Source organism: Orbicella franksi, chromosome 6 (genome assembly GCF_964199315.1).
Source record: "Orbicella franksi chromosome 6, jaOrbFran1.1, whole genome shotgun sequence".
In the NCBI taxonomy this organism is placed as follows: domain Eukaryota; kingdom Metazoa; phylum Cnidaria; class Anthozoa; order Scleractinia; family Merulinidae; genus Orbicella; species Orbicella franksi.
In genome coordinates, this window is record NC_138150.1 from 24807853 (window position 1) to 24824647 (window position 16795).

Sequence of the window (16795 nt, forward strand, 5' to 3'; positions counted from 1 at the left end):
AATTTCGGCCGAGGAATTCGTCTCGGCGCGGGGAGGAATATCTGCCAGAGCGCTTGCTTGATCAGCCACTTTTTTGCGGTTTCTTCAGGTACCTTGGCGGCTTCGGCTAATTTTTTGATCGCGGCAATACCTTTCCAGTATCCCCCGGGGCTGTAGTATATCTTTGCGAGTTTGTCGTCCATAGCGTTACTATAAGTAAGGAGTAAAAAAGTTTAAAGGAACCGGAAGGCTGCGTAGCCTAGAGCGAGCGCCCCGGCGCCCACAAACATTAGTTCACCATTTTTCTGCTGCTCGCTTGGTTGATAGAAATCTGAGAACTTGGGCTCTTTGGGGGGTATCATTCGTTCGTCAGGATGCGCCTGGTTGTAGATTTTGAAGGCATAGTCGGTGTTGGTTAAGTTCTGCTTGGCGTCCGCCTTTATTTGCGCGTTAGTCGCAATCCAGTCGAGAAGTGTAGTGCGGTCCTCGAGGTACTGTTTGAGCGCAATGCTACCCGCCATGACGGCAGTGAACTTCGCGTAATTCATCGCACTGCCGCTGGGATCAGAAGTAAAATTCTCTTTTACAACCTTTTTTGCGACCCAGCCGATGCCAGCAGCTAAGCCAGTGATAGTAGCGGCGTCCATGATGGTCTTAACAAGCTTGTTGTCGGACATAGTAGCGTTTGATAGTATAGAAATAAAAACAAAAGTTTAAAACAAAATTTAATCTGTCTTTTCTGCGTCCTTGTCATACAATGTTGCACTCAAAAGATCGCGGACTGTATGAAAAACCTTTACGTTGAAGTCGTACCATACCAGCGCGATACCAAAAATGGCGGAGAAAGAGATAAGAATTTGGGGAACGTCAACTTTCTTCATGTCAATCTATTACATGTGCAAATATTTAATCCATTTGTCTTAAAACTTTTGGCTGTGTGTCGCGAGCAGGTTGGGGCTCAACACGCGCGGGCTCAGACGTTTTTTTGCTGAATACGGCCTTGAGCTCTTCACGCTTGTAATAAATCCCGACCAGTGAAACGACTAAGCTGCCAACAGCAAGCCATTGGGTGGTGCTGAGGCTGCTATTTTTTTCTCCGCTGCACTTTGGGCTTTCGCCGTCTGTAGTCGGGGCTGGCTCAGGGGCCGCTGTGGTGGCTTTCGCCTTGTTGTTTGCGATTATGATAGAAGCCTCAGCTGCTGCTTTTTTCTGTTGTTCCCGGGCCAGCCTCGTTCTTTCAGCAACCAATTTGACAGCAGCCACACGCTTGGGATTTTTTGCGCGCTGCGTTGTCGTAGTTGCAGTTGGAGTTGTCGCTTGCTGTGTGATATCGACCTGCGAATGCGCCGTGACGGCAGGTGCGCTCTCGGATTGTTCGGTAGACATTCTGAAACAAATGTGTGTGTTAAGCAAATATAATAATGCTTAGAAACTACTCAGAATTTGTCTGCAATACCTCAGCAGTTGTTGAGGATTGCTGCGTAATTTCCTCCAATTTTACTTCCGCCTTTCTCTCCAAATGCGAGTTAAAATCAATATGTTTTGTGGTGATCAGCGCCGCGTTGGCCGCAGCAAGAAACCGGCCGCACTTCAAAGCAAGGTTGCCGGCCAGATTGGAGAGCTCTTTGTTTATGATGTAGTCGTTTCTGAATTCTTTTTGATAAGCGTCGATGTCTTTGATGTTAACGGCCATTCCGACCGCTTTGGATACAAGAAAAATAAAGCTGTTGATCAAATTTTCTGTTGTCTTTGAGCCCACGTATGTCTCGTACCTTTTGGTGTATTTTTCAACATCTTTGTCGCTCAGGCGCTTTACCTGCTCATGTGTTAACTGCACTCCGATTTCGTCTTTAGCTTTGCCTGTAGATACCAGCAGGGCCAGCTGCTCACGAAGAGCAGGAATGTCAGGGCCGGGGGCGGTTACGTTTGGTACTATACCACCAGCTGGCCCACTCGACAGCTCGGCTTCCAGCACGGCTTCCAGTTGTCTCATATCATCTGCTGAAAAGACCTCTTCAGCCATTGTGCAACAAACTAAAAAAAAAAACTTCATATCAATATATACATCTTTCATTTTTTTTTTTAATTCAAAATGACTTAACCCCGTAGGGGTGGCGAAGCGAGAACACAAGATAATAACTTTCGCTCTTTCAGCTTTGAAATCAGACCTTTGTACTCATCCTGAGAGAGTTCGCCAGCGTAATCATCAAAAATGGCTTTCGTGGTCTTGGCCGAGGGGGCGTAAAAGAGAACGATCGCCGCCACGTTCTCCCGGAAGGAAGCTGTTATGCTGGTCATCTTCTGGGCCAGCACCCAAACGCTGATGCCGATATGCCGAGCAGAAAAGGCGAGATTTACCAGCTGGCCTGTGCGCCCTTTCACATCTTTGGAGGCTGCGCAGTCATCGAGGATTATGAGCGTGTTGGTGCCCTCGAAAAGCCATCTCACTAGCTTCAACCATTTTTCCACGTCGTGCTGCTCGCATATTATCACATTCATTCTTGGATCATTTTCACCAATTCGGTAGTAGGTCTTGTTGTGCGCGAATGTTGGGCAGATGAGTATGATGTGGTCGAACTTGCCGCGGAAAGGGTCGTAGATCTGGTCCACCACAAACCTTGATTTGCCTGAATTCGTCGGCCCCACAATGAGAGCGTTAAAGGGTATCTTGCTTGGGTCCATGTTCATATTCAATACTGCACAGAATCTAGCTCTCTGTCCATAATGTTGAACTGGGAGTCGGAGATTACGAATATATGGCAGTTCACTTTGCCCGAGCCTTCGGCTTTCCGCTCGATTTCCAGCTGGACTCCGTCTGTACTGTTCACAATGCGCGTGCCGCTGCCGTGCATTGCTTGGTCCGCCATGGAGCGCATATCAATCACAAGCCCGAACTTATCATCGGTGTAAAATTTTGTCATATTCATGTGCTCAGTTTTATTTTTCTATTTCACAAAGAAGCGGTGGGGCTCTTCCCAAATGTCCTTGCCTTCGATGCCGTTGCTGTAAAGCATGTTAGGCGAGCCGTTGATCGTGACGCTGACTTTCGTCAGATCGGGAAAGACGTATTTTTCTGAATCTCTGGCGCCCCCATCATACTCCTCCATGAACAGTAGGAGGATGGCTTTTAGTGACCTTCTTTGGGCGTCGACTTTGATGTTGATCCTCCTGTCAGTGCCTTTTGTGAAGGTCACCACTTTAGAACGAGACACGTGGTCATAGGTGAACTCTTTGCCGCTGGAGTAAACGCTTTGTGCCTCGTCTGCCAGAGTCTTGCTGCGGATCATTTCGTACTCGAGCTGGGTGTTGGTCAGCTTATATTTCAGCTCGGTTTTTTCAGAGCCTTTGACCACCTGTGAAGCTGGTGCAAGGGTTACTTCGAACGTGAGGTCGCTGTAAAGGGCCTGGGGGTAGAAAACGCCGTGGTCAGATATGATCTGATGGTCGAGACTGATGCGGTACTTTTTTCCAAATATCTCGTTCAGCTTGTTTTCAGCGTCGACGCCCGAGGTTTTCTTGTCTCCCGCGCCTGAGCGGATCTTGCATAGATCCTCGCTCTGAATCCCTTCGAGAATCATGCCGTCTCGCTTTTCCTGCGAAAGGAAAAGGTCTTCAAAGATTTTGTAGATGTCATATCCAACCGTGTCTTGCAGGATAGTGCCTCCAAACTTCACGACCAGCTTGTCAACTAGCGCCCGCGTAACGTTCTGGACAAGGAAGTTGTTGGCGTGCCCTCCAGAAAGGTCGATGTCAAAGAGAAGCGCTAGCGAGCCCGGCACCAGAACCTCGTTCTCGTTCAGCTTGGGCACTGAAACATACAGCGTCTCGCCGGGGCTGGCTTCAGAGCGGTCAAAGGTGATTCGCTTGACCGCGCGCTCGGCCTTCATGGCGCGTAATGTCTTTTCGTTGTACGTTGGGCGAAGGTTCTCTGGCACTGACATTGTATAATACACCGGTTAATATTCTCTAATTTGAAAAATAACATAATTGGAATATATCGCTATGGCGACAGGTGGAGATTTCGACTATAATGAAAGAGATCCTCTCATGGGTCATACAGATGATCAAGACAACGCTGATGAGGGTAATTTGGCCGCGGGCGGCAATGAAACAACAGGGTTTGTACCCGGTGCCTCATCAACGCCTGCGACGAATGGAAACCAACGTCAGACCACGATGAACAGACCTGGCGAACAACCATCCTATGTTGAGCTTCCTGTTGCCCCCGGCCTCTCAACAACAAACTTTGCTGAAAGTGAACTTCTCAAAGAGTTCCCATTCTTTGATAAATGTAAGATCAAATACAAGCTGGATGATAATGGTAGGCTAAAAGTCGGGATCAATAGAACAAAAAAACCTTATTACCATTTAATCACCAAAATACCGGGTAAGGAGGAATACCGGATAAACAAAGATCTTAAAAAAGAGATAGAACTAGCTCTTGGAAAACCTCGTAGAAAAACTCTTGAAGAAAAAATCAAAAAACTGACGGACGACATTAATGACAATAAAGCTGTAGCAGGAGACTCGAGTGCCGACAAAACTGAAAGAAATAAGGCCCGTGAAAGAGCAAAAATGCAAATAAATGAACGAACTGCTCTGACAAGAGAACTGGATCAATTAAAAAAGGGCAAATACTACCAACCTTCAGAATAAATCGAATTAGAAGAGTTTCAAACGAATGATGAAGTAAGGCGAGAAATAGATCAGGAAATACAACGCGAAATTGAAGAACAAGAAGAAATCATGAATGACAAAAATAGACCCTCTGCAGAAAGAGAACGTGCCAAGGAAAAATTAAAGGAACTCGAACAAAAAAAAAATGAAATCGAAAATGAAAGAGAAAGAGAAATCGAACAGCTTCCGCTGAGAGATCGTCTCAGAGAGAGTGAAAGCTATCTTCAAAAAATATGGCTTCACCGTTACAGCTGTTTTGCTTGCAGTCGGAACTACCCTCGGTGTTCTTCTTAGCTCGCCCTCAAACGGCCTGAAAGAGGTTGCCAACGGCGTGGGAAACGGCCTTAAAACGCTTGCCAAAAAAAAAAAGCTGACATTCTGCCGGGCCTCCTTGGTGCGGTTGTCAGCTTTGTTTTTCGCACAGCCGGCCAGGTGATCAGCTTTCTTGAAAAACACGCTTGGCTGTTGATCCTCGCGGTTGCCGCCTTCCTCTTTGAGCGCGTTATGAAACGGCGTGACTCAGCACAAATGACGCCAAGGCCAAACCTGTAATGAGCCATATCTTGTTGTTTTCGTGGGCTGTCTCTGTATTTGAATGAATTGGCTCCGGGTTTGAATGAACTGGCTCAGTGTTTGAATAGACTGGCCCAGTGTTTGAATGAACTGGCCCAGTGTTTGGAGTTCGCTTGGATCCGATTTGCCTTTTTATTTTTGAAGGGCCTCCTTCCATTAGGGCAACGCCCACTTTTTTTGTGTCAGGGTTCACCTCGTTGTTGACCCCGAGTCGCATTCCTGGCACTGCCTGTTTCAGCTTGTTGTTGTAACCGACCGTGCTTTCTGTGTTGATTTCCATCTTTGCTGGCATTAACCAAGCGCTCGGACATACGGCTAGATTAAGCCTCATCTTTGCTTCATCAACCGCGAGCTGGTACCTTTGCACGCTCTCGGCCAGGTCGGGCTGTCTGATCGCGTCTTCCACCAGAACAAGAAACTCGCTCTGGGTTTCTCTCGCCCGGCCACCAGAACCGAGAATGCTGCTGCGGACGTTGACTTGCGATCCCAGAATGCAGTAAACGAAAGCCTCGATTGACTGGTTGATTCTCGACAACCCCGCTTGCGTCAAACCGGGCGCTGTGTTTGGCGCGAACCAGTCCGCTTGGGTATCCCCGCCAGCGTCTGGCTGAACGAAGTAAATCAGGTCTCCTTGAATCGCTTTGCCGCCTTCATCGCTGAATTTGTTCCATCCCGGGTATTGATAGTCGGTTTTTGCCGCGCCGGACGCGTAAACGTAAACCGTTCCTAGCCCGTGGTTTGGCCCGTGCGTGTAACGAAAATCGCTCGACGGGTCTATACCGAACTCCCCGCATAACCTTTTGTACGAAGCGACGTCGTAATGGTTATTCATTTGGCTGAACGTCGGGTCTCCGGGCAATGCGCTTATGCTCTGGATCCCCCCAAGCTGGTACAAAATTCGCCTCACCGTGAAGTACACGTGGAAGATGTAGAAAGCTCTTATCTGCGGGGGGAGATTTACCCCGCTGTCAAAGATTTCGCGAGAAATTCCACACCCTTGTGTCGCGCAGAAAACGGCGAAGTTCAGCTGTTGCGGCCAATATTTCATGTCAGGCCCTCCTAACCAGTGTTTTGATTCGGCTCCAGAAGTGTACCTCAGTTTGATTTTTTGAAATTAATATTTCTCTGAATTTTGTTATGAAATTTTCCTCTGGCGTCACGTAGATTTTGATTTCGGCGTTGAAAATTTTCTTCAAGCTCTGCGCTTTGCCGTCGAAAGGTTCCGCAGGGATGGGCAAGGAAACTTTTGTTCCAAGCGGCGACAGCTGGTAAGGAAAACCACCGCTGTCTTCCAAACCTTTCGCCTTTTTCATTTCTGCACTCCAATATTGTCTGTCTGAACCGAAGACGCTTTGTAATGAGCCTTCGCTTTCTTTGAAAAACACCTCTGCAGTCGCATTATGTTTCTCGTCGAAGTGTGCTTCTGAAACAAACCGGCTTTTGTCAGCTTTTGGAAAGCGGCTTAAGAAATTGGTCCACGCCTTTTCCTTTGCGATAACTGTTTTTAGCGCAACCTCCGGTGCTTCCCACCACTTCGACATTATATTTAAACGTAATTTTATTTGTTGAATATAAAATGGTTGTTCTCATAATGGCCACACAAGAGAACGGCGAGGATATCTATTTTGAAGAGCCGCTCCCAGAAGCAAACTTTGTCAGACTTTTGAGTTGTTCTTTTTACAACTCGTGGCATAATTTCAGTACTGTTGGCAGAATGTTTTTTAAAGGAACTAATGATGTGATTGCATCATTACCTGAAGGCCATTACAATGTCGAGAGTATCGCAAAAGAACTGAAATCCAGTTTTGAATATTATAAGAAGACAGCAAAATTGGTTGTAGAAACGAATAATCCCAATTCTGTTCTAAAAATTTCAAACAGGGATACATCATCAACACCGAAAGAAATTTCGGTTGAGTGGAGTTTGGCCAATTTTCTTGGAATCGGGAGAAATTTAAGGAAAGAAGAAAATGTCAAAAAGCTTAACAGCCCGAGTTGCTACTTTATCCACTGTGATCTCGTTGACTCAACAAAGAACTTTTTCAATGGAAAGAAGTCAAACCTTCTTGCCAAGGTTGACGTCAGAGGAAAGCCTTATGAAAACGTCAGCTATATCATGGACTCATCGCAAAATGTTTTCCGTGACGCTTCTACGGACAAATCATTTTATAGAATCAAGATGAGCGTTAAAGACGAGAGTGGCGCCCTCTTTAATTTCAAGGGCTTCCCACTTGTTTTTGAATTAGAGTTAAATTAAAATTCTTTTTATACAATGTCCTCAGCAAATGTGTTACCTCCAAGCGCGCCGCCTGCCGAGATTGAAAAACAACTCTATCCAAACCTCCCCGCAACGACAAATGCCGAGAATTTCCGGCTAACTGAAATAAGTAAAATTGAAAAAGAAATATCTGTTGAGGTTGAGCATTACAGGCTTGTGTTGAAAAAATATAAAAAAGTCAGGAAAGCGATTCACTATTCAGCGGTCTGCCTTGGCGCCGTCACGGCAGCTCTGTCTTCTGGGGCTGTTGCAACATCACTTACTGGTGTTGGAATTGTTATCGGCGCGCCTGTTGCCGCGATAGCAGCTTTATCTGGCGCAGCTTCCACTGGCCCGTCCGTTATCAACAAGAAGTTTGAACGTAAAGTTAATAAGCACTCGAGAATCCATTCTCTGGCTATTGCAAAACATGACTCGATAAACAGCTCTGTCTCACAAGCTCTGAATGATAATCGTGTTTCTGATACGGAGTTTCTACTGATCACAGGTGAAATGCAGAAATATCGCCAACTTAAAGAGACTTTACGCTTAAACTTTACGCAAAAACAAACAAATTCACGCCAGTCAGATCTTGAAAAAATAAAAAACCAGATTCGGCAAGAATTTAGAAAAAAACTTGCGGAGTCCAGCACAAATTTGAACTAAATTTTGTGCTTTAAAACACAAAACTCTCTCTAAGTCTTATAAAAAACAGATGATTGTGTTACATCGCGTTACCTTCAAGCGTGACGTTGCGTGACTGGGTTACGCTACTATCACGCGTGACGTTGCGTGGCAGGTCACACAAAAGGGCAAAAGCCCTGTCGGGGGGTGCTCGTTGGCTGTTCTTGCCTAGCCCCGGCTAGGACTTTCCCGTCACTGACAAGGCGGCTGTCAATTCCCATTTTACCTCTGGGAACGAGGTTTGAGATCCCGAGGGGTCTCTGAGCACCCCCCAGTCTCCACTGGGCCGGGGCGGGTTCACCCGGGGTTATCGCCGTGGACTGCCTCACCCCATTCCCCTAACAAGCGTCTGTACGTGCCGAATTAGGAATCAGAGGTGGCCAACCTCACATCCAAAAGCACCTTCATTTGCTTGCTAATAAATATAATAATGCTGCAAGCTATATATATTGATCCATTTGCCTCTCCTATCGCTTGTGGTGTAGCTTATCCGTCCTTTGCCTAAATTTCGCATGCGCTTTTGGGAGGCGAGATGATGTCATACTTGAGCTATAATTAGAGATTGGCTGAATAAATTATATCCCAACAGCACTTCCGAAGGCCAAAATGATTGTGCTTTTCCACGCGATTTGCTTTATTTTCATGGAACTTTCTACACTCGTTTGGCAGAAAGAGGCCAGACAGATAACATATCAAGTCGTTGAAGCCATGCGAGAAGCAGAGAAAACTTAAACGGGCTCGATTGAGCCCCTTGTTCAAGAATATTACATGTTACGATCGATCGAACGCTGTGATCAAATCTTGTTATTTTCACGTTTTCTCCTGCTCGCTTCACTTCGGCAGCTGCTGTGGTGAAAAAATAACTTACAGCGCGTTGACTGAACGTATTTTTTTGTAAATTATGCCCTGGTTCGTTTTTTTCGGCGCAAACAAAAAAAAATCTTGAGTTGTCCTCCAGGTTTTCAGTACTGCTCGTCCAAGGGCCTGGTTCCAGTCTTTCTGAGAAAAACGTCACGCAACTCACAGATTTCAAAACAAAACTATTGATTCGAACGAGGGTTAATATCGTCGCCGCTCAGTAAAATTTCTGAAAGATTTCGTCGTAGTTGTTCTCGTCATATATGGGGTAGCCGAGATAGTGTTTTACTCCATTTTTATAACACCGGAACAGAGTCCGTTTAGGCGACAGAAGTAGCATTTACGGCAAAACATGACCTTTACAATTCTTGAACGTTTTTCACAGGAGGGCGCCTCTTCAATATCATAATGTACCTCATCCCAACCCATTTCCTTTTTTTGCCTCCTTTTTATTGCGAGATACTCCTTGTAAATTATCTCACGAAGCTCTGGAGGGAGGTTTTGAATGGCCTCGGAAAGTTGACAGTTGTTTGATCCACGAACCATAGCCGTTCTCAAATTGAGAAACTTTTGATATTACGTAAGGTGTTCATCTCTCAAATTGGGCTGCCTTGAGCTCGAGCAAAACAGGTTCAAAAACTTTCTTTGCTTTTTTGTGCTTTCGGCTTAGCCGCTGCTTTAGCGCGCTCCCTCCGCATGCCATGCATAACCGGTAGTCGCACAGAACCCCGACTCCGCAGCCCCGGCATGGCCTTGGCTCTTTCATCCCTTTCTTTTTCTGATCGTTGTGCTGCCCGCAAAAAGTCCCCACACACCTCTTTCCGCACTTTTCTTTCCGGTTCCTCCTTAACCACTCGCAGCTTCTTGCCCCTCGTTCCATTCCCCGATTTTTCCTTATAACGGGGGGTGGCTCCGTCTAGTTCGCGTTTCTCTCCCCGCTTCTCCTAGTAGTAATAGGGGAGTTCGACTTTGTACATTTGCAAGCTTGGGTCACACATGGGGCTGCTAAAAAGCAAAAAAAAGGTCCCAAGCTTGCAAATGTACAAAGTCGAACTCCCCTATTACTACTTTCTAGAAATCGAGGCAGTGATGTTGCGAGCTCGCTGCTCAGTTAACGTTGGTTTATTTAGAGTTTTTAGCAAATCCCTCTACGATGAACATTTAATTTGTCCATAAAACAATTATGTTTTGTTTTATTTTATTATTAAGCTATACATCGTTTATTGGATTTTCGATCGGATTTTCATTTTCTATTTGCTAACGATGGTGTTATTTCTCGTGTTTATAGACGTTCTATGGAAGCTGATAACTGTGTAAAAGGTCCTTAAACGCAAAACAAAATTACCGATCGCAAAACTTTATTTAACTTAAATTTTTTATTTTTGTATATATCGAAGATTAGATGAATACGTTGGTCCAGCTATAAGTAATCGGTGGACCAGGATCTTAACGGACAAAGACTTTCCAGAAATCACCAGAAGACACTCCAACGAGATAGTCATCACATTCCCATCTTGAGCCACCTGGAGTCAGCAGCCAGTAAAATGAATCTTTTTCAAAAACCGCATGGTTGTACAATCTCTCTTCATGTCCGATAGCATGCCAGCTCCATTTGTTGCCGTAATCGCTTGGACGATCATATCCCCACTGGCGGCAAACTCCTGCTAACTCCGAGTTATCATCCTCCATTCTAACAAATGAGCCACAGGCATCAGGCCGGTCACTCGTCTGACCGCTGAAGTACTGGACTACAGCTTCACCAGTGCTGTTAGCGACCGTGGTCACGTGGAACGTACGTCCCTGTTGTTTACTGCAGTGGAATCTCAGTTGAGTGAAAGACAGGTGCGTTCTGAGCTCATTCATGGCACTCTTGGTCAGAAACGTCTCGTTGTTATGGTAACTGCTGATTTCACGGTATGACGTCTTTACTGACATTTGTGGGGATGACGGATTGTCAATGACAACGTTGGAGACAAGAAGCCAACCTCCTTAAATAAAACAAAGTTCAGTAGTCACGTGAAAAAATAAAAGCAGTTGAGGACTGTATTTGCTTTTATCACGAAAAGAAAAAAAAAAACAAGGAAACGATTAGCAGGTGCAAATGCTGTAAAATTGCTGCATAATAGAGCTCATATTTGTCGTGACCTTCCCATCATTAATTACATCAAACAATAAAGCGTGGATCGTGAAAATTTTGCAAAACTTTCACAGCATGTTAAATGTTCCTTCTATAGCGGACCAATTAGATCTTAAGGGAAATTTGTTTTTAAAAAAGAGAAAATCAACCAGCCGTTAAACGCCCATTGGCTAGTTTTTGTGGTCAATAAGAGCACAGACAGATACATGACGCCATCACGCGTGGATCTTGACAATTTTACCAAACTTTCACAGCCTGTTTAATGTTGTCATTTCTCGATTATAATCGACAAATTGCATCTAAACGGGAGCTTTGTTTAAGATGACGTTTTCTTGAGATTCAATCCAACTGTAAGGCCACAGAGGAACTTGTATTTGTCAAATTTTGACGTGGACCTCCATGAGTATAATTTGACGATGTTACCACGCAATTTATCAGCAATGAGAGGACAGACGCATAAAAAGCTGTTCTCGGGAAGCTGTGGGGGCTTTGTGCACTCATTCCTTAGAATTTAGAAAGTTTGAACTTTCATATCATTATCCATTACTTACCTCTGTCAGTTGTCATGTCACAGTAAACCTTGAAAGGGTTTCCACTCTTCTCAGGGTCGATCCAATACTCGCCGTCTCCTTTGGAGTCTCCTGAGTCCCGGATGTCCTTACAGGAATGAGCAGGCTGATTGGAATTCAAACCTTTTATAGCTGCAAAAAGCAAAACATGTTTTAAATAAAACTCTTCATATTCTTTTGAAGCAGAAGGGAAATCTTTCTAAAAAGTCCGCCAACATCGCTAACTTTACTCTAAAATAATAATGCTCTTACAAGCACTGCGCAGTACGCGGGCACCTTTTGAAACAAAATTCAACCTGCTTTATCAAATCATACAAAATATCGTTGGAAGACAAATTTTCAACACTCACGTTTTTCACATTTTTTCCCCTTGTATCCTGGATAACACTCTCCGTTCTTTGTTTGCTTGGTTTGCTCACGGGAAACATAGATGCAGGAGGCCTGTGTTGGGTTAAGATATGAAATAAACCGGGTCGATAAATTAAGTAGTAACAACAAGGTTTATTAATATCCTAACCTATTAACTTTATATGAGTCTAGGATGAGTCTATGTTCACTCTTTGTAACCACACAAGCCAGCCTATTTCATTCTGAAAGACCGCACAAGAACAAGTTAGCGCGGGTGAAATTAACTAAAATAGAAAATGTGAATGTAGGGCAGTTTCCAACTGACCTGAACAGAGCCATAGTATGTGGATCCTTTCTTCCATTTAAAATCTCTTGGCTTCATCTGTCGGGTTTTGTTGTTAAGCTCACAAATGCGTCGTTGTACATTGTCGCCATCAGTATGAACGTTAAACGACTTGCAACTTTTATTTCCGATGCACTTAAGCTGGCATTCAAACTCATCAACAACAGTAACCGCGTCCATGGCATGACCGAGTAAGACATGGTCTAAAAGAAGAAAAAAAAAATCAAAATTCTATTGATGCAAATTAAAAAGACTGACTAGAAGGAAAGAGGAGGGCCTCTTAAGTGTTTACTTACCAACTTGAGTTTCAAAAACGCTTGCACAAAAGTCTGTGTTTGCCGCCACAAATAACATTCCCAGCAGAATGTTGAGAGCTGCAAAGGCCAGATGAGTTAGCCATGAGCCTGCCATCGAAGGTGTTATGTTGTGTGCCAGACTATAGCAGTTCAAAACGTTGTCGAGAAACGAGGTTTGACGCATCCATCATATTTCTTTGTGAATTTGGGCCAAAGCGGATAAACTTTTATCCGAAGCCGTGTTTATCCATAATTAATAATAGACGTATTTAGTAACAAAGGAGATGCCTGCATGTTTTCATTTACTTTGTTTATATTTATATCAAGTTTAATGGTCCCTTTTTAATTAGTTTGCTCTATTCTGAATGTCATGATCACCACGTAATTAATTAAACTGTCGCATGGGGCCATAAAATATTTTGGATGGTACATCAAAGCTAGCGACTTTCTTTGCTTGAAAGTGTGCTGAGACTGCAATGAAATCATTCACTCACTTTAAAGGAAAAGACATACTAAAAGACTGCGTTTTGTGTTTCGAAACATTCACATTGTTTACCATGCTCGTCTTTGTTTGGCATACAGCTGCTTTCGTGAATAGAACTTCCAGTTTTTCATGTTTTCCATAACGACATTCTGGAGTCCACAATTATATTTGTTTCCTTTCGCCAATATTTCTTTGTGCTATCTTATAAATTAAGAATGTTACCGTAAAAGGACTTTAAAATGCTCTAATATATCGTGACACAATCATCGACCTTTTTGTCATGATAATTAAGAAATAGAAAACGTGTACCGTGTTTCTATCGAGTTATAGAAATACGAGTGGAAGTTTGGGAGAACGAGAAATGCTGTGGGAACACGAGCCGCAGACGAGTGTTTACACAGCTTTTTTGAGTTCTAAACTTTCACGAGTGTTTCTATAACTCGATAGAAACACGGAAAACATGTTTTCTATTTCTTTTAGAAAAGACCGCGACTAAAAAAAGGAAAACAGCTTGCCAACTTTGATTATCAAAGTGTAAATTCTCTTTGCTCGCGCCATCATTACGTCAACAGCTCGAGTTATAGAAACACGATTTTTAACCAATCAGCGCGCGTATTTTGTTAGGACATTAAGGCAGACGGCGCGACAAGGGCAGATGGCTGACGACAATGCCATGTCTGCCTGCGGGAAAAAGCTTCCACAAATTTTGCATGAACAGTTTTCTAGAAACGTGGTGGGGTACATCCATCCTTGAACCTCTTTGTATATAAATATTTAGCTCTTCTTAACCGAGCTGGAGGTCTGTATGGGAGGATCTTGACCGAGGTCGTGAGTACAGACCGAGGTCAAGATTCTCCCATACAGACCGAGTTAGCTCGGTTAATAAGATGTTTATCATATGGCAAAGAAGAAAACTTTAATTCGTTTAATGTAACTGGTTTGCTGACATTTTGCTTGCGAACGGCGATGAGCTTAACATAAACCTGCCGAAATTTGTTCGTCCTCTTTACTTTTGTTTTTGTCATCAGGCGTTTTGGCACTTCCATAAATGATTGAGAAGAAAATAAAAGAAAATGGTGAACATTTTTGTATTTTAGTTTGCTACTTTTTCAACGCGAAATGAAACCGGTCTAGATGCCGGTCTAGATGGGAAAATCTAGACCGCGGTGAATATCGATTTCAGCCAATCAAATTCGTGAACTCGGTAGTTCCCAGTCCTTGTGAGACACAGCCATATAATAATAGCGTACAGGAGCCATAATCGGAGACGGAGACCGTAAGTCTTGGGATCCGCGCGCACCTATGATATGGGACAAATTTTCTATTTTTAGAACAAATTGCGCCATCCTGACGTCATATATCCGCGCGGATCCGCGCACGTGTCGGGGGCTCTCGCGCGGATGTTGTCATGTTGAGTGATCAAATGGTGAGAGCTGCGAGATTCTCTTGCAGATTTTTCACAGCGATGGCAGGGAATAAGGCAGGGAATAAGAACCAGGACTCTTATATGTAGTTTTATGCTCTGAGCTAATGGAAAAGGTGAGTTTTTTTATTTTTTTTCGCGCTGTGAATGAATAATATCTGCTCGCGCTAGTTGTACGCGTCAGTTTTTCGTTTGTTTTGTGAAGAAAAGTTATGTAAGAAAACTCTTTACTCTGGTATCGAGTTGATTTGTGAGTTTCCCAAAAAATGCTTAATCATAACCAAACCCTGTTTTTGATAGTTTCTTATGGTTTCTGTTTGCTTGGCGAGTTTGCAAAAGTTTTTGAAAGGAAAGTCTGACGCGTACATTCAGTAGCTCATTTGCATAGTGCAGCGCGCGCTCTTTCAAGTCCGAGTCGGTGTTTTCAATTGTCAACAAACCTTGACAAAGATTTATTTCGTGGTCTTTTGTGCCGAGATGCTGCAACAGTTTTCACGAACGCCAAAAGGCTACTAACATCATGAGTGTTTCTTTAACATGTTGAAATTTTACACTGCGAAAACAAAATAGACAAGGAGTTTTGATAACTCAACCAACGAAATCGAAATCGTTATTCGAGTTGATTAAAGAAAACGTCATCGTAACTTTGCTGATTATTTCTGCTGTATTCACATATTTTCAGCTGAGCTTTTAATATGTTCTCAAACATTTATCAACCTTAAACATATTTAGAAACTAGAGATATTATATGAGTTCGATGTACGTTTTCACAAAAGTGGGAAGTCCAATTTGTCATGTTTTACTGACTGTACAAAACACGCATCGGCGGGCGCTCTTATTCATCGACAACAGACAATTATTTTTACACAAACAAAACTGAGTAGCATCTACAGACATAAACTTTATTGTCGCTTATTGGGCCTTGATAAAACATGAAGCGTTGCTTACAATTCAGGCGAAACTCAAACTTGCAATTACTTTTTTTTGTTTTACTTTTCGGTCGAGATAGACTCTGGCGAAATCCTCGCGAGCCTGTGGCAAGAGGAGGGAAACTTTGAAGTCCTGAAACGCTGCTATATCCAAACATACAACTAGTTTTTTGCTGTGGTTTGGAAGAGCTGTTAATCTTCAACATATGTGAAACTTAGAGTGGAGTAATGTACAGCTCATGTAAAAGAAGCATCCGTCCGAACACAACTTGGTCAGCGATATCATATCTAAGCTTAAAGCGGAACATACCTAAATTCGATACTGTCTTACTTCACTCAAACTGGAGCAGCTTACGACGAAAATACTTAAGCAAAATTCCAACAGACGTAAACGCGTTGAGTTGTGGACCAAAAACATGACAAAATTGCGGGAATTTCGGACGCCATTTCCCCCGCGCGACATCCGCAAAAATCCTCGCAGCATGTACGCGCGTGTGCCTCAGGCGATGGCGCAATTTGTTCTAAAAATAGAATTATTGTCCCATATCATGGGGACAACCCCAATGCTAGAAATGGCGCGCGCTTACGGTCTCCGTCCCCGATTATGGCTCCTGTAGCGTATTAATTTTAGCAAGCATGATAATTTATATTCATAGTTACACACTTCGTTGCAACTTAAGCAGGGGTTTCCTTTACGCCTGCCTTAACACCGTCATTTTACAACGGTTTGTATATTAATTTAGTGATGACACGGTCCGTTATGTCACATTTTGGGGAGTGAGAAACAGATTAAATTTAGAACTCTGTCCGTCACTGCAGGTGGAGAGTGCTCTTGTATGTTAAACATACTCCAGAAACTCGCAGACCAAAGTATCACATCGAGAACTTGAGATAAATAGGCCAATGTCGATATATTAAAATTCTAACTTGACTCTGAGGCTCAGGGGAATAACACAAAAGACAATTTACTGTCTACAAATAATTTTAAAGGAAGACATTAACGCAGACTGCGCAACAAAGACAGATGGCTGGCGACAATGTTGTATTACTCTTCCCAGAAGACCGCGACACCTACGCATTTTTTTGCCGCCTTCAGATTAAGGGCTTGTTTAAATTCTTAATGATAGTCGATGATAGTTTTTCTTGTTTGACCACGCGTATGATAGTTCATGACAGTTTTTCGGTCAGCTGTTTTGGTAATCACATGCCCGATAGCGGTCAATATTTCCTCAAATGTT

At 43.5% G+C, this 16795-nt stretch overlaps 2 protein-coding genes across 2 annotated transcripts in view; both read right to left on the minus strand.

Moving 5' to 3' along the window:
- The window catches only part of LOC145490693 (uncharacterized), a 94765-nt gene that overhangs the window by 18942 nt on the left and 59028 nt on the right, over nt 1–16795 (minus strand). The window lies entirely within an intron of this gene.
- On the minus strand, nt 10380–12905 carry LOC145489770 (uncharacterized). Its single transcript, XM_081468809.1, has 5 exons — nt 12722–12905; nt 12408–12628; nt 12085–12175; nt 11717–11866; nt 10380–11016 (listed from the first exon to the last, which is right to left on the minus strand). Exons 1-5 carry the CDS (start codon nt 12903–12905, stop codon nt 10475–10477), a joined length of 1188 nt encoding a protein of 395 aa, XP_081324935.1. The 3' UTR covers nt 10380–10474.

What these genes read in the sequence shown, in the direction of transcription:
- LOC145489770 (XM_081468809.1), bottom strand. Translation starts at nt 12,905, where the DNA reads ATGCGTCAAACCTCGTTTCTCGACAACGTTTTGAACTGCTATAGTCTG. An exon ending in CATACTATGGCTCTGTTCAG is followed by an intron (nt 12,176 to 12,407) that starts GTCAGTTGGAAA and finishes AACCCAACACAG; the next exon opens with GCCTCCTGCATCTATGTTTC. An exon ending in GGGGAAAAAATGTGAAAAAC is followed by an intron (nt 11,867 to 12,084) that starts GTGAGTGTTGAA and finishes TGCTTTTTGCAG; the next exon opens with CTATAAAAGGTTTGAATTCC.